Genomic DNA, 22,289 nt, shown 5'->3' with positions numbered 1-22,289 from the left:
TCAGTTATACATGCAACACTACATAGACAGTTATGTCTATGGGGAGGTGTATGCAGTGCCAGTGAGTTGAATGACATTAAGTTGTCTCCAATAGATGCATTTGAGGACAACTTGATTCTTGACATTTAACCCTTATATCCTCAGATTCTGTAGTCAATAGTGATCATGACATCTATGGTTAGACAGACTGATGTAATGCAATCGCAGGTTACTAATGCTGGTTATGGCAGCCAGGGGAATATAGAAGGCTTGCATATCTGTTGTGAATATGAGTTTATTAGGCCCTGCCCCAGAGTGCCTTGCGTATATTAGACAGGTCCCCTCCAACTAGTTTCCCTTACCACAAGTTCAAGTCTTCTCTAAGACTTTGTAAAACCTTTGTATTGTCAATTTTCAATCTATCTGCTAAAGCAGTATTCACCAAAATCTTTTAAAGGGAACTTGCTGACAAAATTACCCTTTAAGTATAACTGCAACTTGTGAAAATACTATACTGTATCTTAAAGTGACTGCAAAGTAAGCACTGCCATTGTTTAAGTTATTCTTGAGTCTTTGTGTTCCTAGACTGTACTACCACACTACATAGGGGACCCATTAGGGACACCTTTAATGGGTGAGTGCAAGTACCTAGGGAGAGCTACTACCACTCCAAGCTCCGGGCCAAGTGCCAGAGAGGAACCACAACATCAGCTCTTGCTTTTACCATCTTGCACCCCTGGGTCACCACATATACAGTATGGATGACTAACTATAGGGAACCTATAGTTTAGAAGCCTAACAACAGTAGGACATTTAGTAAGGTGGCTACCTACTCTGTAGAATGGGGCTACAGTGTAGAGGCATACAGTGTTTCTCTCAAAATAAGATTTAACTCTAATATTCCTAATCCAAATGGTCCCCAGTAATAAGTGGTGTACCCCAAGGGTCAGTACTGGGCCCCCTTCTGTTTAACTTGTTCATTATTGATATTTAGGATGGAATTAAAAGCAATGTTTCTATCTTTGCAGATGACACCAAGCTTTGTAGTAAAGTACAGTCTATGGAGGATGTGCATATGTTACAGGCTGACTTAGACACATTGAGTGTTTGGGCGTTCACTTGGCAAATGATGTTCAATGTGGATAAATGTAAAGTTCTGCAACCGGGTTCTAATGACCTGCATGCATCATATGTCCTAGGGGAAGTTACACTGCGAGAGTCGCTGATGGAGAAGGATCTGGGTGTACTTGGAGATAATAAACTACAGAACAGCACACAATGTCAGTCAGCTGCTTCTAAGGCCAGCAGGATATTGTTATGCATTAAAAAAAGCATGTCCTCTCAGGACAGGGATATAATATTACCGCTTTATAAAGCTTTGGTGCGGCCTCATCTGGAGTATGCTGTCCAGTTTTGGAACCCGATTCATAAAAAGGATGTTCTAGAGCTGGAGAGGGTACAAAGACGGGCAACTAAACTGATAGGGGGAATGGAGCATCTTAGTTATGAGGAGAGATTAAAAGAATTTAAAAAAAATTAGTCTCGAGAAGAAACGTTTAAGGGGAGATATGATTAATTTATTTAAATGTATAAATGGCCCCTTTACCATAGGAGGAGTGGATCTGTGGAACAGTCTACCACAGGATCTGGTCACAGCAAAAATAGTAGAGGGCTTCAAAACCGGCCTAGACAAGTTCTTAGACCAAAATAGCATAACTGCATATGTATAGAACCTACCCATCATCCATGCCCCTTCCCTACATCCACCCCCTCCTTGTATATCCCCCTTCCCTGTATCCATCCCCTCCTTGTATATCCCCCTTCCCTGTATCCATCCCCTCCTTGTATATCACCCTTCCCTGCATCCATCCCCTCCTTGTATATCCCCCTTCCCTGTATCTATCCCCTCCTTGTATATCACCCTTCCCTGCATCCATCCCCTCCTTGCATATCCCCCTTCCCTGCATCCATCCCCTTCTTGTATACCCCACTTCCCTGTATCCATCCCCTCCTTGTATATCACCCTTCCCTGTATCCATCCCCTCCTTGTATATCACCCTTCCCTGCATCCATCCCCTCCTTGTATATCCCCCTTCCCTGTATCCATCCCCTCCTTGTATATCCCCCTTCCCTGCATCCATCCCCTTCTTGTATACCCCCTTCCCTGTATCCATCCCCTCCTTGTATATCCCCCTTCCCTGTATCCATCCCCTCCTTGTATATCACCCTTCCCTGCATCCATCCCCTCCTTGTATATCCCCCTTCCCTGTATCCATCCCCTCCTTGTATATCACCCTTCCCTGCATCCATCCCCTCCTTGTGTATCCCCCTTCCCTGCATCCATCCCCTCCTTGTATATCCCCCTTCCCTGCATCCATCCCCTTCTTGATGAACTTGATGGACATGTGTCTTTTTTCATTCATATTAAGTATGTAACTATGTAAGCTGTAGCTTTTGTCAGAGAAGGAAAAATAATAAAAGACCCATCTTATTTTTTAGAGACACATGGTTTACCATAGCTGTTACAAGTGTATATTATTATGTTAACTATATTCTGCCCCTGCAATGGGGACCAACGTTTCATTATTCCTTTTGTAAGGGTATATTCACACGGGCGGGCTCGCAGCGAGATTCTCGCAGGACGCCGGACCCGTGCAGCGAGGACAGGTAAAGTATGCTTACAGCGGGGGAGCCGGCGGGAGTAGAAGGGGTTAAGGGCGGTATAATTACATACTCGCTGCGGTCGTTTAGACCGCAGCAAGTATGTAGTTTATGGGAACTGCCAGGACCTGCCGGGCTCGCAGCGAGAATCTCGCTGCGAGCCCGCCCGTGTGAATATACCCTAAACCTCTATAATGTTAAACCTTCAGAGAAACTAAATAATTTATCCTTGATATATTGCACAAAACTTTAGTAGAAAATAATAAGGTACATTAGGACTTTAGTATGGAAAGGACCTCATAGGGAGTGCTATAAAATGACATGTTTTTTATAGGACAATGGCAAGGAATGGGAAAGGGAAGTATTTAGTGTTTAGACTCCACGTCTGAGGACGGTTCTTTGTACACAGCAGCTTCTTGTCTGCTCAGCAGCACTAACATGCTGAGACTTGTTCCTGTGTACATCCAGTCATCTGTATTATAGAGAACAGTAATATAAATGCTTTACCCTGTGGTTTCTTCTATTATCTTTCTCCACTAACATATTCAGAAATAACCTAAATTCACACTGCTAAGCAACTATGGCAGATTGTGCTTACATTTCAAACACCTTCACCTTTCAGAAAAGACACATGGTTCCCCCAAGACACTCACATTTCCAGACTTCAACAGTATGTCAGTGACAGTGATATATTGGCTGGCAATCCGTAAAGCAATGTTTTGGAAGTGATGTTTACTTACTATTTGTTTGTAAAAACTGATAGCAGAATGCTTTATACACCTTGGGGTGTGTGCCAACCTATTCAATATAGACTGAATATCATTTCACATATTAAAGGGAAATCTACCCAAAATCTCTAACACGTGGCATTCACATAGGGCATTATTTGCGTAATTGTTTGATAAAACTGCTGAGATGCGTGATAAAAGCTGAACACAATACAAAGATGCTGTTTTCTATAGGAACATTTTCCACACCAGTTGTCGTTTTTGAGTAGAAACTGCTCTACAATTGCCGCCAAAACTGCATTATGTAGAGAATTTGTTACTAGTGCAAACACCTTAAACTTACAGCATCTCTCCTAACCCTCTTGTGACCATCCATAAATGTTTTAAGTGGTCACTAGGGGCTTTAGGCTAGGCTACTGCCTTTTTATGGGGGCAGTCTACCAACTAAGCACAGGTTTTCCATGCCAGGTTCGCGGGGGTTCAGTTGCACTGATTGCAAGGAGCGGAAAAGCCTTAACTCCTGGAAGTTTAATCCATTCTATGCCAGTCAAATCTTGGCATGTAGCGCATTTGAAAGCGTCATTTACCCCATTGGCAATCCAGTGACACGATTACTAGGTTTCAAACACAGTTAACAGATAGCTGTTTTTAATTCGCGATCTATCTTGGGGTCCGTTTGGCAGGCGACGCAGTTATTGTCCTAAAAAACTTTTAAAGCAGCACTATCAGCAGGTTCAGTCCAATGAACCTGCTGATATTCCACATAAGAGCTTTACCTGAACACAGCACAGGCGGTAATGAATCCTCTCTCCTTCCCCGAATTCTTATGATATTAGCTAATTGCCCCTATGCTAATCAAGGGCTTAGGAGCATTTGGGGTGTCACCCTATTCCAGAAGCTCAAACTAGGCCTGCCCAGTCCGCCCCCTCCTGTGCAGCTCACTATGCATATATGAATATGCATAGTGGGTGGCCCGAAGCAACACCACTCGGCCCGCCCAGCACACCCCCTCCTGTGCTGCCCAGCCTGTGGGCTAAACCTGCCAATAGTACTGCTTTAAACTTGCCGAGCTATGTCAAATTGACGTGGCTTAGAATGTCTGCCCTAGGCTTGCAACGCCTCTCTGTCCCTCCTCCCCACCCTCTTCATCATAAGGACTTCCCCTAGGCAGGGTTTCTCTTGTCTAAACACTGCACCTGTGCTGGATCATTAAGGCCCATGTTCATTGTTCAGATAAGTGGTGAATGGGAGATATACTGCCCGGGATATTCTTAATGGTGAAGAGTGTTGGGAGGAGGGACAGAGAGGTAGTACACCGGTACTCTAAGCCATGCAAATTTGACACAGGGCTGCAAGTTGTTATTTTAGGACATTAGCTGCATCACCTGCCGAATGGACCCCTGGACAGATCTTGGATTAAAAGCAGCTCTCTGGCGGTACAAGCGGTTTGGGTGGGGGGAGGGGTGCACAGAGTCACTTTAAATAGAAAAATTTCCCAGCTCTTGGGATAGTGTTAAAATATCAAAGAACCTATACTCACATAATCCTTTCAATGCCCAGTTTCACCTCTTCAGTCCCCCCCTGTGACTGCAGTAATAACATGTCACCACCACAGTCATTCACTGACTTTAAATTAAGATTTTAATTCAACCAACTTTTTACGAAAGTTAATAAGAGGTTCACTACACCATCACTATCATTGATTTCTGCATTTTATAATGCCATTCCAGAATTTCCTTACTAAGTTAATGTAGGCCTCAAGGCACTAGTTTTAGCAGCTCTTTAAAAATATTAGATGTTTGTAAATTTCTTCCACTTCACTTTCTTATTTCCATGTTCAGTAGAATTCACTATGCGCTGCCTTTAGAGGGGCTCATAATTTGAGAGGAAGTGTAATTTTTTTTTACTTTTCTGAAGACTTTAACTTGTGCTAATTAGGAAAACTTTGGATCCTCTTGTTTTAATGCTTTGGAAATTTGTGTAATTTCCTATATAACCAACAACTGCCTGCAATTCTCTGTATAAAAATATCAAGCAAAGGAAAAAAAAAAAATGTTTTATTGTTATTCTTTTCTTGTATTAGTTCCCACATTTTTCATTTTTTTAAAGCACTAACATATTCCACTACGCTAAGACCCTGTTCAAATTTCCTATACAAATAGTACATTTTTACATCTTGGAGTTTTCTATCGGAAAAGAAAAAATCAACATTAGAAATCTATCCCTTAGATCTGAATAGGGTTTGACTAGTGAATATGTGTTGACTAGGTGACCCTATTGAAAAGAATAAACTGGATTTTTGTAGTAATGCATTCCTGCAACAGACCTGCCAGGCATGTATTCACACTTAGTAAGAAAGTTAAAGAGAATAAACAGAATTCTACCTATAATTCAGCAACCTATTAGTAATGTGCATGACCATCACCTACTAATGTAAATGTAAGTGTAGCTGTCTCCTTGCAAGCAAAGTGCATGAATGTTCAGGATATAGGTTGAAATACCAGCTCCTTGACCTTTGACATTTCAAGCCACAACTAAAATGAGAAAGTGCCTATAATTATGTAGGGATTGTGTGTAGTATTGATCGTTGCTTATATGATTAGTAAGATCACATCTACTAAAAGATGTGGGATTAATAGAGATAGCATGGCCATGGAGATAAACTATGACTTTTACCCTAAAATGGTATTTATAAAAAGTTATTCAAAAGTTTGCATAAGAAAGACTAAAGTTTATGTTTAGAAGACAAGCTGATATGACCATAGGTTAACGTTACAGAACTCTTGTAATTCTATACATGGACAGGAATAGAGAGCAATTAATCATCAGCAGACTGCCATATACAGTACCTCTAATGTTTCACAGACAACAATAAAATAAATAAGCATTACACGGTAGTGACAGCTTATTTGTCAGCTGTTAAACATATATAAATAAAAGAATAAAACTAACAAACAAATTCACTAATGGACCATTTAGTTAAGCGTTTTATACTTTAACATGCAATACTACATGGTGTATGTACCTCTAGATTTTCTGCCGTGGATATAGGATTTCCCAAGCAATTGCCATGATGGTCTGTACAATTCTTCTAAGTCTAACTGCCATCTGTCTGGTTCAAGGTATCGCATTACTTCTTCCACAGTCCCAAATTGAGAAACAGTTTCACTTAGTAAATCTAATGGCAGTGCTGAAGGTGGGAGGACTGAGGGGATTACTGGTTCTGCTTGTTGCTGTGAACAGAAAACAAAAATAGGAAATGTTCAGATACCCAAGAATTACGCAATATTGTTTATTTAATGTCATTACGAAAAACTTTTGACATCTTGCATGCTGGGGTCTTAATGTTCAGACCCAAACCGATCTTTAGATAAAGATCCATAAAGATCCATGGTCCGGTGTCTGGGGCAGTGTTATCCAGTCACAGTATTTTGGTATTGTTTAGGTCTGGTATGGCAGTGTTATCCAGCCAGAGTATGGCGGTATTGGTCAGGTCTGGTATGGCAGTGTTATCCAGTCACAGTATGGCGGTATCGGTCAGGTCTGGTTTAGCGGTGTTATCTAGTCACAGTATGGCGGTATGGTATTGTTCAGGTCCGGTATGACAATGTTATCCAATCACAGTATTGTGATATTGGTCAGGTCTGGTGTGGCGGTGTTATCCAGTCACAATATGGCGGTATTGTTAAGGTTTGGTATGACAATGTTATCCAGTCACAGTATGGCGGTATTGTTCAGGTCTTATATGGCGGTGTTAACCAGTCACAGTATGGTGGTATTGTTCAGGTCTGGTGTAGCGGTGGTAAATGGGACACCTGGAGCTATTACCTACTAATCTACTAATCATGGGGTGAGAATTCCTTCAGATAATATGCAGATGGCTCTAATCATTGATTCAATGTGGAAATTTGTTAATGTTTTAAGCAGTTAAAAACCATGAAAAACATGATTCAGACAATGTTTCTACATGTAGAAAAAAAGCATGTGGCTGAAACCACGCTCCCATTTTTTCCTCAGTAGTCATGTGCCGTTACCAGGATTATTGGCTCATTGGTTACCGGATGAGGGTCTGGTTTCTGCTGCATCTGGTGGCATACAGAAATGTGGTAACACGGCTTAAGACTGATATCAATGTGATGTTCAGAAACTATAAAATCATGATGCTAATTGGTGAGTGAAGATGGGGCATCTTCAGGTTTAGGTCCTAGGGCAGCAGCAGCTGTTAATACGGCCCTGCCTGTGATATCCAGCTCGCTGCACAAACAAAACATTATGTGCTTCTCCCAGGCATATCTAGAGCAGTGCAGATCTGAACACTCACAAATAAAACTGAATTGTGTTGGTGGTAAAAACATGGATGTATTTCACAGCAGAAGGTATGTTGATACATAAAGCTATGGATATTATATTTACAGAGTTAAAATCCTATTGTAAAAGTCACAATTAGAGATTTCTGAGTAATATACAGAGTCCTCTTATCAGGGCCACAGGACTTTAACCTATTGGCCCATCTGGAAGATAAGGCATATCCAGTACAGGAAAGCATTTTATAGATGTTTATTTTACAGAAAGGCTATGTTCACACACTATTGAAATTAAGTGGGTGGCCATCATGGCCGTCCGATCTTTTTTTTTTCTGTTGCAAAATATTGACCAAAATACTGAGCAAAAATACTGTGTGGGAACATAGCCTAAATCTAATAGCTAATGATAGAATTATATCATATATATACACTCACCGGCCACTTTATTAGGTACACCTGTCCAACTGCACGTTACCACTTAATTTCTAATCAGCCAATCACATGGCGGCAACTCAGTGCATTTAGGCATGTAGACATGGTCAAGACAATCTCATGCAGTTTAAACCGAGCATCAGTATGGGGAAGAAAGGTGATTTGAGTGCCTTTGAACGTGGCATGGTAGTTGGTGCCAGAAGGGCTGGTCTGAGTATTTCAGAAACTGCTGATCTACTGAGTTTTTAACGCACAACCATCTCTAGGGTTTACAGAGAATGGTCCGAAAAAGAAAAAACATCCAGTGAGCGGCAGTTCTGTGGGAGGAAATGCCTTGTTGATGCCAGAGGTCAGAGGAGAATGGGCAGACTGGTTCCAGCTGATAGAAAGGCAACAGTGACTCAAATAGCCAACCGTTACAACCAAGGTAGGCAGAAGAGCATCTCTGAACGCACAGTACGTCCAACTTTGAGGCAGATGGGCTACAGCAGCAGAAGACCACACCGGGTGCCACTCCTTTCAGCTAAGAACAGGAAACTGAGGCTACAATTTGCACAAGCTCATCGAAATTGGACAGTAGAAGATTAGAAAAACGTTGCCTGATCTGATGAGTCTCGATTTCTGCTGCGACATTCGGATGGTAGGGTCAGAATTTGGCGTCAACAACATGAAAGCATGGATCCATCCTGCCTTGTATCAACGGTTCAGGCTGGTGGTGGTGGTGTCATGGTGTGGGGAATATTTTCTTGGCACTCTTTGGGCCCCTTGGTACCAATTGAGCATCGTTGCAACGCCACAGCCTACCTGAGTATTGTTGCTGACCATGCCCATCCCTTTATGACCACAATGTACCCAACATCTGATGGCTACTTTCAGCAGTATAATGCGCCATGTCATAAAGCTAGAATCATCTCAGACTGGTTTCTTGAACATGACAATGAGTTCACTGTACTCCAATGGCCTCCACAGTCACCAGATCTCAATCCAATAGAGCATCTTTGGGATGTGGTGGAACGGGAGATTCGCATCATGGATGTGCAGCCGACAAATCTGCGGCAACTGTGTGATGCCATCATGTCAATATGGACCAAAATCTCTGAGGAATGCTTCCAGCACCTTGTTGTATCTATGCCACGAAGAATTGAGGCAGTTCTGAAGGCAAAAGGGGGTCCAACCCGTTACCAGCATGGTGTACCTAATAAAGTGGCCGGTGAGTGTATATATATATATATATATATATATATATATATATATATATATATATATATATATGTATACATACATATACACTCAAAAAATCCGATTTTGCATTTAATTTCTGCTAAACATCCACAAGAAATATTACAACATAAATCTCATAGAAAGCAGCCATTTAAGGAATGCTTTTTCCCATTGATTGAACATTTTGTGCTACTGAATATTACTTTAACATTTGGCAGGGCTAAAATTCTGTGAGGCAAATGCAAGCTGAAGTGTCCAAGAAGAATAAAGTATATTGGCAGATTCATCATGGAGCTATGCCTTGAATAGCAAGGGGATTTTATAGAATCTGCTATAAAGTTAATGGCAGCTACTATATGATCCCTGTGTGTTAAAGAGAAGGGGAAGGGTTGTAGACGGAGGGGGCGAGCCGATGATCCAAGTCATTATTATCAAATTTACTTTCCCTCTGTTCTTTAAAGTATTCTCATTTATAAAACAAATGACATTTCCAGGAACCAACTCAATAAATGTCTCAATGTCAAAATGTGAAGAAAAAAAAAAAACTAAGCGGTTCAGTGTTATATTGTTTCAAAAAACATTTACAAGGTAGCATTACAAATAAGGAAAATTTAAAGGGGAAAAATATTTTTTATTCTTAACATAAGATATATAGTACATATTCAGAACATATTTTGTCAACCATAACCAAATGGAAACAGGTCGCTATTACCTTTTTGAGAGTGGAAAATAAGGGTGCACTAATGATATTTCAGGAGCACCATACCACATAATATGTTATTCCTTATTTTTTCAAATACTCTGACTTTTCAATCTAAAAATCCCTCTATAAATTAGAACTAAATAAATATTGAAAACTATATTTTTATTATGGGTTCTGGTACGTGTCCTTGCATATCAGAGCGGATTCATCATCTAAAGGAATGTACTGGAGCAAGCGGCCAATTTATTTTGTGCCACACTGTAATCTATGCCAGTTACAATCTGGTTTATATTTTTGGCATAATTTATAAAAATTCCTATTGTAAATTATAGTAAACCTAGCCTCCTGCTAAGTAAAATGCAAAACAAGGCCCAAATGTTTGAGACTTTAGTACACCAAAACTTACTGAATAATTCTGGTGGGTAGAACAGCAAGCGACACAGTCACCACTGTGTGTGTGTGTGTGTGTGTGTGTGTGTGTGCGCGTGCGTGTGTTGGTAGGGAGGGGGGGTGGTCTGACTCTTCTCCTTTTAATTGGTTGGTCTCATTGGTTGTATTCCCACTGATCAGCTGGTTAGGAATAGTTTTTAATCTTGGGAAAAATTCCCTTAAGAAAAGTCCAACAATTTTAAGCATCAGCATCAAATAAGTTAATTACAGTTACCATAGATCTCATGACAAGTACCATTTACTAGGATGGCAACACTTGAAAGTAATTCGAGTAGTGCAACCAGGTCATGGCGATAAATAGGGATGAGCAAAGCAAAGAAATTTGCTTCACCAATTTGCAAATGTTTGGCGTAAAATTCGCTAATTAGCTAAGCGAATGTTAACAAACAGCACTAAAACAGCTAAACAACTGTTTAGCTGTTTTAGTGCAGTTACCATAGATCACTCTGTTCACAATCCCCCGGTGTTCTCTTCAGCCTCCTGGCAGCCCCGCAGCTGCTCAGCCAATCAGTGACTGACTGAGATGGGACAGCACCGCAGCCTTTGATTGGCTGAGAGACTGACAGCCCATTTGGCCAATCATTGGCTGTGGTGCTGTCCCATCTCAGTCAGTCACTCATTGGCTGAGACGCTGATCACTTCTTCACTTTGCTCATTTCTAATAATAAACAACAACAACCTGTACAACCCTTCCCTTCCTGGCTCACGCTGAATAATGTGTAATATGACTTGCCAACTTGCCAGCCAAATGTGTGAGACTATTTTTTTTACTGGGGTTTTCGAGAGGTACTACATTGCATTGCAAAAAAAAAAAAAAATACATTGTGAAAAGCTCTATTGAATTATACAATCCTAACAATATGACAGAAGATATTTTACACTAAGAACAGTTCTTTTCATTACCACCCTAAACGTTTGGACATTTTGACAAGATATTCCCCTCAACATGAAATACTTTATATACAGTATGTGAGATGTTCACTTCAATACCTTTTAAAAAACATGCTTGAATTCCTAATGCTGCAATTGATATTTATGGATATAGCTTCACTAAAGGATAATAAAGCTTTTCTGTGCATCTCAGATTTTCATTTTTTTGAAGATAGAAACATAGAAGATTGTCGGCAGAAAAAGACCACTGGGCCCATCTAGTCTGCCCTTTTAGTATTTTCTTTCTTATTATCTTAGGATAAATATAGGCGTGTTTAAATTCTGTTATTGTAGATTTACTAACCACCTCTGCTGGAAGTTTGTTCCAGGTATCTACTACTCTTTCAGTAAAATAATTATTTCTCACATTGCTTCTGATCTTTCCCCCAACTAACCTCTCACTGTGTCCTCTTGTTCTTGAGCTCAGTTTTTTAAGATCTCTGCGTAATCTTAATTAATAAAAATACCCTTGTTTACAGAGCTAGGGATGAGCATATAGCATACAGTACTAAAGAAGCGAACTGCTTTGCTAGGCTTGGCCATTGGCTTTGCCCAACTTTGCTCCAGGTGCCTGGAAAAGCTAGATCTAATCCTGGGATACTGGGAGAAGCTATTTTGCTAATCCCTACTGAAAACCCATCCTTATGATGTCTTTATGAACTAATTAGAGGATTGGTCCCACATAGTGCGACTGTCACTTTAAATTCCCCAAAATAAAACTGTTATCATAAGGCCAACAAACTGTCAAATTGGCTATACATACTTAATTGTTTTACCTTTTTTGATCGCTAGTAATGCACCATTGGATCTGATCACAAACGCTGCCCAAGCATGTATTCAGGGTGGAGCTGCAAAACAATTCTGATAATGCGATCCTGCTGTCAGCCAAATGGAGCAAAGCTATAGCACACCAGCATAGCCCTGACACACTGACCTTCAGCGCATTTTCTGGGAGCACACAGGAACACATCAGCTACATTATATAACCTCTCCATACAGCGCACTGAGCACATATAGATTAAATCTAGTGTAATGAGTGAGGGGGAGATATGAAGCATAATGACAGCTATACTTAAAGGGCATGCATCACCTATATTTTTACTAAAACCTATACTATACTATTTTTTTCTAATCTGCATTTATTTTATTATGGTAGATTTAAATGGGTAAATGCAGGCCACAGAGGTCTCAATTGGTGTTCCTGCTGTTATTAGTGTTCTCATTGCCTGCTGCTTTATTTGTGCCTGACTTTCTGACACCTGCTTTAGATAGATTTTTGGACCTGACATGACTTCCTGGTTTGACTCAGCTTGATCTGTTGTACTGTTTGCATTTTGATTTGGTTCTGAAGGTGCCCTCTGGTACTAAATCACTGCCTTGTTTTTTTCATCTTTGTATTCTGATTCTGGCGTTGACTTGCTAGTGTAATTCTGACCCAGTCTGTCTGACTTTTCTGTATAGCATAACTCGTGTGCAGTTAGTAAGGGTCTTATTCCACGGGCCAAGCAGGGCCCGATCAACGATGTAAACGAGCGAAGATCTGCTAGATCGGCGCTCCTTTACTGAGCCTATTCCACGGCCCAACAATCGTTAGCGAGGGCTGCAGGGACATTGTTAGCGATGTCCTTGCAGCTCTTACAGCATACATAACCTAGAAGGTCTTCTCGTCCGCTCAGTCTTCCTCCCCGGGTCCCGCGGCGCAGCATCAACTCCGAAATGGCCTGACTGAGCTGTCAGACCGCTCAGCCAATCACTGGCCGCTGCGGTCCCGGCCAGTGATTGGCTGAGCAGTCTGACAGCTCAGTCAGGCCCCACCGAAGCTGATGCTGCTTCTCAAATCGTCGGTCGCCCGCTGCGCACCCCTATTCCACGAAGCAATGCGTGGTGGGTGACCGATGATTTTAGGTTTGGGCCTAAATAAACGATCAGCCGATGACACGATCATTGGCTGATCATTTTCTCTATTCCACCGAGCGATAATCGGCCGAATCGGACCAATTCGGCCGATTATCGCTCCATGGAATAGGCCCCTAAGTGTATTGACCCTCGCCCAGTTGGTGGCTGCTGTTTAGAATCGTCCAAGTAGGGCTGCCCTGTTCCCTATGTGACATGTATTCCTTATACATTTCCTTTAGGACATTAATAGGGTAAGTTTTATCTTTCACATTCTCAGCTCCTGCAGGACATTGATCCCACTACACTGCTTGCTACTACTGAAGTCATGTTTGTTCCACAGCGGACATCTGTGAGCATTATAAGGCTGATGAGATTATTCTGGTTGGTGGCCATGATAATGGTAATGCACTGAAATGATCGTCGCCTACTGCTGTGTCATTGAATAAAGTGACTAATGCATGGTGAGTGCTTTGAAACTTTTCTTGGATTCTATGTGCACATGGACTTTTTTCATACCACATTCGCCCCTCATACTATAACTATTGACTAGATCAGTGCCAGCTGTTTTTTTTTCCTTTACATGGATTGTTCTGCTTTTGTCTTCCCAATTTATTATAGTGATAGGTACAATTAGTCCTTAATGGGTTATTTCAACTCTGTCTTCCAGGAGCCATACATTTTTCAATTATACATCAACATAGCTGTATAAAAGCTTGTTTTTGGAGAATGAGTGATGTGTTGAGAGGTGGCAGGGTGACATAAAAAATGCAATTGCATCAATCAAAAGTTTTGTTACTGGTCTTCTCTTCATAAGCGGCACTTTAATGCCTACGTAGAAATTAGCACTTAAATTTTTTTCTGCACTTACATAAGCCTTTCTATGTACAAATAGAGCAAACTTAGGCTGGGTTCACACTATGTATATTTGAGGCTGTATTTGGTCCTCATGTCAGGTCCTCATAGCAACCAAAACCAGGAGTGGATTGAAAACACAGAAAGGATCTGTTCACATATTGTTGTAATTGAGTGGATGGCCACCATATAACGGTAAATAACTATCATTATTTCAATATAACAGCCGTTGTTTTAAAATAACAGCACATATTTGCCATTAAATGACGGCCATCCACTCAATTACAACATTATGTGAACATAGCCTTTCTGTGTTTTCAATCCACTCCTTGTTTTGGTTGCTATACAGCCTCAAATATACGTAGTGTGAACATAGCCTAAAGGTGTATGTGTGTGTGAGGAAATACTTTCCATGCACGTCAGTGCAGAAAGACTTAAAAATAAAGCTCCGGCAAATAGGTAGATTGATGCCATCCTGGGAAAGTCAGTCATTTGATGCTCACATGATTAAACTGGTGTCTGTCTACATAGGGTGAGTAAACTAAAACTGAAAAGGGAGGGGAGGAAAGAGGCTGGTCAGGGTAACAGTTGCACTGGATATCAGCTTTTTGCATGCATAATGTCAGCAATGTGGTGTGTATTCCTAAAGAGCTTTATTTCCTTTTCCTATTTTAGATAATACCTTTTGACTAGAGTTGATCAAGTTTACAGTAAGTTCGGGGATCCATCTATCTTTTCCATCGGAGTCATATGTCAAGCGTCCAGGGTTTTGCAAACCCAAACTTACTGTAAATTTGCTCATCTCTACTTGTGACCAATTTTTTCAATGATCAATCCTAACTTGAATAGTTGAGTTCACATATTTAATACAGTTGAAGAAAGACACATGTCTATCAAGTTGAACTAAGGAGGGGATGGATACAGGGAAGGGGGGTATATAAGGAAGGGATGGATACAGGGAAGAGGGACAGATGATTATAGGTTCTATACATATGCATTTATAATATTTTGGTCTAAGAACTTGTCTAAGCCGGTTTTAAAGCTCTGTTTTTGCTGTGGCGAGATCCTGTGGTAGACTGTTCCACAGATTTACTGTTCTCATGGTAAAGAAGGCTTGTCGCCTCCGGAGATTGAACCTTTTTGTTTTCCAGGCAGAGGCAGTGCCCCCTTGTTCTTTGAGGGGGTTTTACCTGGAATAACTTTTCCCCATATTTCTTGTAGGTGCCATTTATATATTTAAATAATCATATCTCCCCTAAACGTCTCTTCTTGAGACTAAACAAATTGAATTCTTTTAATCTTTCCTCATAACTAAGATGCTCCATTCCCCTTATTAGTTTAGTTGCCCGTCTTTGTACCCTCTCCAGCTCTAGAACATCCTTTTTATGAATCGGGTTCCAAAATTGGACAGCATACTCCAGATGAGGCCGCACCAAAGCTTTATAAAGCGGTAATATTATATCCCTGTCCCGAGAGTCCATGCCTGTTTTAATGCATGACAATATCCTGCTGGCCTTAGAAGCAGCTGACTGACATTGTGTGCTGTTCTGTAGTCTATTATATATGAGTACACCCAGATCCTTCTCTATCAGCGACTCTCCCAGAGTAACTCCCACTAGGATATATGATGCATGTGGGTTATTAGTACCCAAGTGCATAACTTTACATTTATCCACGTTGAACCTCATTTGCCAAGTGGACGCCCAAACACTCAATGTGTCTAAGTCGACTTGTAACATCTGCACATCTTCCATAGACTGTACTGTACTACAAAGCTTGGTGTCATCTGCAAAGATAGAAACATTGCTGTTAATTTCATTCTCAATATCATTAATAAACAAGTTAAACAGAAGAGGGCCCAGTACTGACCCTTGGGGTACACCACTTATTACTGGGGACCATTCAGAGTAAGAATCATTGACCACCACTCTCTGGGTATGATTATTAAGCCAGTTTTCAATCCAGTTACAGACTAAACTTTACAAACCCATAGACCCTAACTTACCCATCAGACGCCCATGAGGAACTGTGTCAAACGCTTTTGCAAAATCCAGGTACACGATATCCACAGCCGCGCCCCCATCCAGGCTTCTACTCACCTCTTCATAAAAACATATCAGGTTGGTTTGACAGCTTCTGTCCTTAGTAAAACCATGCTGGTTATCACTTATAATACTATTATCCCCTATATATTCCTGGATGTAGACCCTTACAAGCCCCTCAAATAGTTTTCCCACAATGGACATTAAGCTTACTGGTCTATAGTTGCCTGGGGAAGTCCTAGAGCCCTTTTTGAAGATTACCACTACATTTGCCTTACACCAGTCTCTCGGCACAATACCAGTCACCAAATAATCACTGTATATTTTATACAAGGGTAAAGAAATTACAGAACTGAGTTCCCTAAGAACTCTGGGGTGTAATCCATCAGGCCCTGGAGCTTTGGTTACATTGAGTTTATTTAATTTATCTTGGACTATATCTATAGTAAGCCAGTTCAGTACATTACATGTGTTAGCAACACTGGCCCCACCCACCTCAGCACTGGTCCCTCCCACTGCAGCTTCATCCTCTTCTTTTGTACATACAGAGCTGAAGAACCCATTAAGTAACTCAGCTTTCTCATGATCCGCATTTATTAACTCCCAGTCACCATTATTTAGGGGTCCTACATGCTCTTTTTGCATTAATATACTTGAAGAATTTTTGGGGGATTCTTTTGCTGCCTATGGCTACCTGCCTTTCATTGTGATTTTTTGCAGCTTTTATTACATTTTACAGGTTTTGTTGACTTCTTTGTAATGTTTAAAGGCTACATCTGACCCCTCTGATTTGTATTATTTGAATGCCCCTTTTTTCTCATTTATAGCCCTTCTAACCTTGGTTGTAAGCCATGTAGGATTGGATTTTAACCGTTTATATTTGTTACTCAGGGATATATTTGGCAGTGCAGTTATTTAATGTGCATTTGAAGATTTCCCATTTATTAGCTGCATCAGCATGTGACAGCAGCCGCTCTCAGTCTTTGCCCTAAAGTTCAGCCCTTAAAGGGGTTATCCAGCACTACAAAAACATGGCCACTTTCTTCCAGAGACAGCCCCACTCTTGTCTCAAGCTTGGGTGGGGTTTTGCTGCTCAGTTCCATTGAAGTGAATGGAGCTTAATTGCAAACCTCACCTGAACTGGAGACAAGAGTCATGTTGTCTCTGAAAGAAAATGGCCATGTTTTTGTAGCACTGGATAACCCCTTTAACCCAGGAGAATTGGCCCATTTAGAATAAAACGTTTTTGCCCTCCCAACATGTCTTTGTTTTCTACATTTTAAGCTAAGTCACTATATTGTGGTCACTATTACGCAGGTGTTCATGGACAGTTACATCCCCAACCAGCTCAGCGTTGTTAGAAATAACCAGATCCAACAAGGCATCACTTCTAGTTGGCTCCTTCACAAACTGGCCCAGGAAATTATCCTGCAGTAGGTTAAGAAATTCCCTCCCCTTTGTGGTTTTAGCTGAACCGTGACCCCTATCTATATCTGGGTAGTTGAAGTCACCCATTACCACTACTGTCCCCTCCCGGGCAGCCCGCTCTGATTGTCTAGGCAACTGAACATCTATCACCTTAGTAATGTTGGGGGTCTATAGATTACACCAAGAATAATTTTTTCACCGTTTACCTCCCTCTGTAGCTCTACCCACAATGATTCCACATCATCACAGTCATCACCCTCTATTGCATATTTTACACTCACTTTATTATCATTTCTGACATACAGACATACTCCTCCTCCCCTTCTGCCTACCCGGTCCCTTCTGAACAACGCAAATCCCTGAATATTGATAGCCCAGTCATGTGAGGAGTCCAGCCATGTCTCAGTCACACCAACCACATCAATGGACTCCTCCAGAACCAAGGCCTCTAACTTCCCCATCTTGCTGGTTAGACTTCTGGCATTAGTAACCATACACTTTATATTACAATCTAGTTTAACCCCTTCATTATTAGAAATGGGATTTATTGAAGTGCTGTGGCTACAATATCCTCACTGCTTATCCGCAACAAATGGATCTCACTATCCACTGCTCTTATCCTCCCCCCCACAGGACCCTTCTCCTCCCACCTCAATGATCTGTTCCCTCTCTAACCTATCAGCCACTATATAACATACTACATTGCCCTTTCTCCACATCCCTAGTTTACAAACCCCTCCACCCCTTCTAGGATTTTCTCCCCCAGCACAGAGGACCCCCTTCCATTCAGGTGTAAATTATATGTGGAAAACAGATTATACCCCAATGAAAAGTCAGTGCTCTAAAAACCCAAAACCCAGGGAGAACAGGTTCCACTAGAGCTGCCATTTCTGACACTGATGTTCTTGCATCATCACCTAACTTGGCAATTTTACTTGGGTATACAGCAGGAGAAGTGGCCTTCCTTTTCTTGGATCCCTTTTTGGTCCCTCCAACTACATTAACCCAGCTACTTACTTAGGCCTCCTGATCTATATCACCACCCTTCATCTCTACCCCACTAATTTCCTGCTGTGAGCAGAAGTCCCTCTGAAGGTGGTCAATTTCTGAAGGTGTTGCAATATGCTTCTCCAGATCTCTAACTCGCTATTCTAGATAGGCAACATGCTCACATCTGCCACAGCGGTATTCACGCTGGACCTCCTGCTCCAGTTGTGCGTACATGTGGCAGACTGCACACTGAATGAAACCTCCCATCTTACTAGCCATTATCCTTAGTGCAAAAAAAACTGTGGGGAAAGAAAAGAGATTTAGCACTTACTAGAACTTTTAACTCCTTTTAACTCCTCTTTAACTCCACTTTTTACAAACCACTTGTCAGCAAACCCAGCAGTGAGCAAGCACCAAGCAGTTTAGAACTAATGTATCAAAACAAAATTACTTTTCCATTGAAACAAATACTACTTAATTTTTTAATTGCTCCAAGACAAATAACTTCAAAAGAACACTATACAAATTATTTTGATCAGTTGATAATAAGGACATAAAACATTTGTTCTGTAATGAGTGAATGGTATGACAAATAGATGACATAAAATTACTTCTTCTGCAAAGATTTCACCTTTGTTTTCTGATACACAGAGGAATTTCTTCCTTGTTATTGTACATGAGTTATATCAGTAAGTTACAATGATTTACACAGCCGCCAAAACAAAATGGAACACATTTACTACAGCTAGAGTACACGTGATAAACCAGTAGGGAATTTTAGCATAGAGTGTCACATTCCTAAAGACGAATTCTGTTAGTAAGAATACTGCGTAACTACAGACCTCAAGTGTGGCAGGTTGTACCTGTTAAAGTACAACATCACATTTTTTATATAGTAAAAAAAAAAGGTGAACAGAAAACAAGTGTAGTTGCATTCATAAATTTTCTTCAATTAGAACCAGTAGATCGGTCAGTTGCTGCCATGTCTGGAAGCCTGTGAAAGTATGTAATGGATGTGCTTGTGCCTGGATGTATTGACCCATATTTATTATTCTGTGTGAAACAATTATTGGTTTATTGTGTCTACAGCAGCCAATCACAGATCAGCTTTCATTTTACCAGCGCACTGCAAAAATTGTCATGGATTTTTGTTTTTTACACATAATATACATTTTTATGAAATAATAATTATATATTTATTTTTTCCCCCGCAGCACTCCATGGCATTTCAGAGGAAAAAGTGAATTTATTCCATCCAAAAATGACAGCTAAGTTTCAGCTCTCTCAGAGTAGTTTTCGAGCCATTTTCATATATATAGCCAAAAGTTTCCCTTTTATTGCAGAAGTACCAGAACAGAATTGTCTCAGAAATCGTTTGCCAAATTCAAATTTGCAATATCTATTGTGGTTCAAAGGTTATTATATGTTCAGAAGTTATCAAAAGTTCATAACTAGACGTGAGTGAAGTAGCTGAAAACTCGTTTCACAAGGTTCACAAATACACAAAACCAGCACCCAGTGACTTGGTATAATGCACAAACAATAACTTTGTATAATGCCCATCCAGCACCCAGTGACTTGATATAATGCCCAGCCAGCACTCAGTGACTTGGTATAATGCCCATGCCAGCACCCAGTGACTTAGTGTAATACACAAAACCAGCCCCCAGTGACTTGGTATAATGCACAAACAATAACTTTGTATAATGCCCATCCAGCACCCAGTGACTTGATATAATGCCCAGCCAGCACTCAGTGACTTGGTATAATGCCCATGCCAGCACCCAGTGACTTAGTGTAATACACAAAACCAGCACCCAGTGACTTGGTATAATGCACAAACAAAAACTTTGTATAATGCCCATCCGGAACCCAGTGACCTGATATAATGCCCAGCCAGCACTCAGTGACTTGGTTTAATATCCAGCAAACACCCATTGACTTGGTATAATGCCCAGCCAGAACCCAGTGACTTGGTATAATGCACACACAGTGACTTGATATAATGCACAAAACCAGCACCCAGTGGCTTGCTATACTGCCCAGACAGCACCCAGTGATTTGTTCTGCCCAGACAGCACCCAGTGACTTGGTATATTGCCCAGTCAGCACCCATTGATTTGGTATAATATCCAGCCAGCACCCAGTGACTTGGTATAATGCACACACAGTGACTTGGTATAATGCCCAGCCAGCACCCTATGACTTGGAATAATGCACAAAACCAGCACCCAGTGACTTGGCAAATGAACAAAACCAGCACCCAGTTACCTGGTATACTGGACACTGGCTTCCCAGCTGTCACAGAAAACCACTTACAATCAACTCACAATACACTCTCCCTCTGTCTGCCTGCTGCAAACTACTCTCCACTACACAAACAGCCAACTGCCCACCTCCAGGAAGCTAATCACCTCAGAGGGGGAGATGCTACCATAACAGTGGGGATTGCAGGCGATTGGACATTTTTATCGGCTTTGGACATGTAAAATTCTCTACTCTGGGTCCACTTTGACCATGCTCATCTCCCTCTTCCCCCCTCCCTTTGTAGTCACAGGACATGTGACCTCCTCTCTGTGGGTTGGGCTATCTGTATATTGACTTGGTACCGTGACCCCTAGGAGACATTATCTGCATCATCTCCATGCACCTGTGCTGCCTCCATAGACTTACATGTGTCCCTGAGCCTAGGTCTCTGTAATATAAAAAGTTATAGTTCTATCTCTGCTGGCTATCAGTGAATGCAGGCACAGGTACCTGTCTTTGTGTCACAGCTCTGTATATAAGTGTTATGGATGTTCTTAGAGTCTGAATGGAACTAGAATGTTTTCATTCACAGTCAGCAAGCAGAGATCTAAACCTACAGTACACCTACACTCCCGGTAAACAGATGCCTGTTATGCAGCACATAGCTACACCATGTGTACGTCAGCTCTGCTACATCATCAGCTAGTATGGATTACATACTGGGGTAATGTGATGCAAAAATCAGTAAAAAAAAGAAAAAAAACACTCCTGTGTTTACTGTGCAATAGTAATGACAACAGTGGGCACGAAACAAAGCTAACAGGACGAGTATGCAAACTTATGATAACCTTATGAACTTATGATAACTTTTGAACTACAAGAAATATTACCTTCTTCTTTGATATGCTACATGACTACTTTGTCATAGGCTACACTTGCCCTTGATCCTATATAGTTGCTTTCACAATGGCGACCATGTTCCAGACTTGGCCTATAAGATAGGCCCTCTCACCCATTACTTGCTGGCATACTCAGATATGTAATTTTCCCTTTAGTTTCTGAAAAAAAAACCTTCTGAGACTTTTGACTCACCCTGTGTATATATATTTTGGACACTGGCAGGACAGTGGGTGAGGTAAGTATGTGGTTATTTACTGCACGATGAGGAAGGGAGGGGCAATTACTCACTTTAACACTTTCCTGTAAAGCCCTTTTACTAGAAGAACTGAATAATATATCTCTTTTACTTTGGTTTTAGGGATGGTCCGAACCCGCCGAGATTCGGGTTCGGCTGAACCCGAACGCTCTGCATCGGATTACCGCTGTCTGCCCGCTCCGTGCAGCGGGCGGATACAGCGGGAGGACTGCCTGGAAAACTGGGATACAGCCTATGGCTATGGCTGTATCCCAGTTTTCCAGGCGTTCC

The 22,289-nt window shown here is 41.2% G+C and overlaps 1 protein-coding gene across 1 annotated transcript in view; it reads right to left on the bottom strand.

Annotated features, from left to right (window-relative positions):
• Positions 1 to 22,289, bottom strand: part of PDGFC (platelet derived growth factor C) — a 234,467-nt gene that overhangs the window by 3,887 nt on the left and 208,291 nt on the right. Inside the window, exon 4 of the mRNA XM_069977860.1 lies at positions 6,394 to 6,601. Coding sequence (XP_069833961.1) covers positions 6,394 to 6,601 — 208 coding nt within the window. The remainder of the gene's footprint in view (positions 1 to 6,393; positions 6,602 to 22,289) is intronic.

The sequence above is a fragment of the Dendropsophus ebraccatus genome, chromosome 7 (assembly GCF_027789765.1).
Source record: "Dendropsophus ebraccatus isolate aDenEbr1 chromosome 7, aDenEbr1.pat, whole genome shotgun sequence".
Lineage (NCBI taxonomy): Eukaryota > Metazoa > Chordata > Amphibia > Anura > Hylidae > Dendropsophus > Dendropsophus ebraccatus.
The sequence above is the reverse complement of the archived record's forward strand: the minus strand, read 5'-3'. Positions and strand labels throughout refer to the sequence as shown.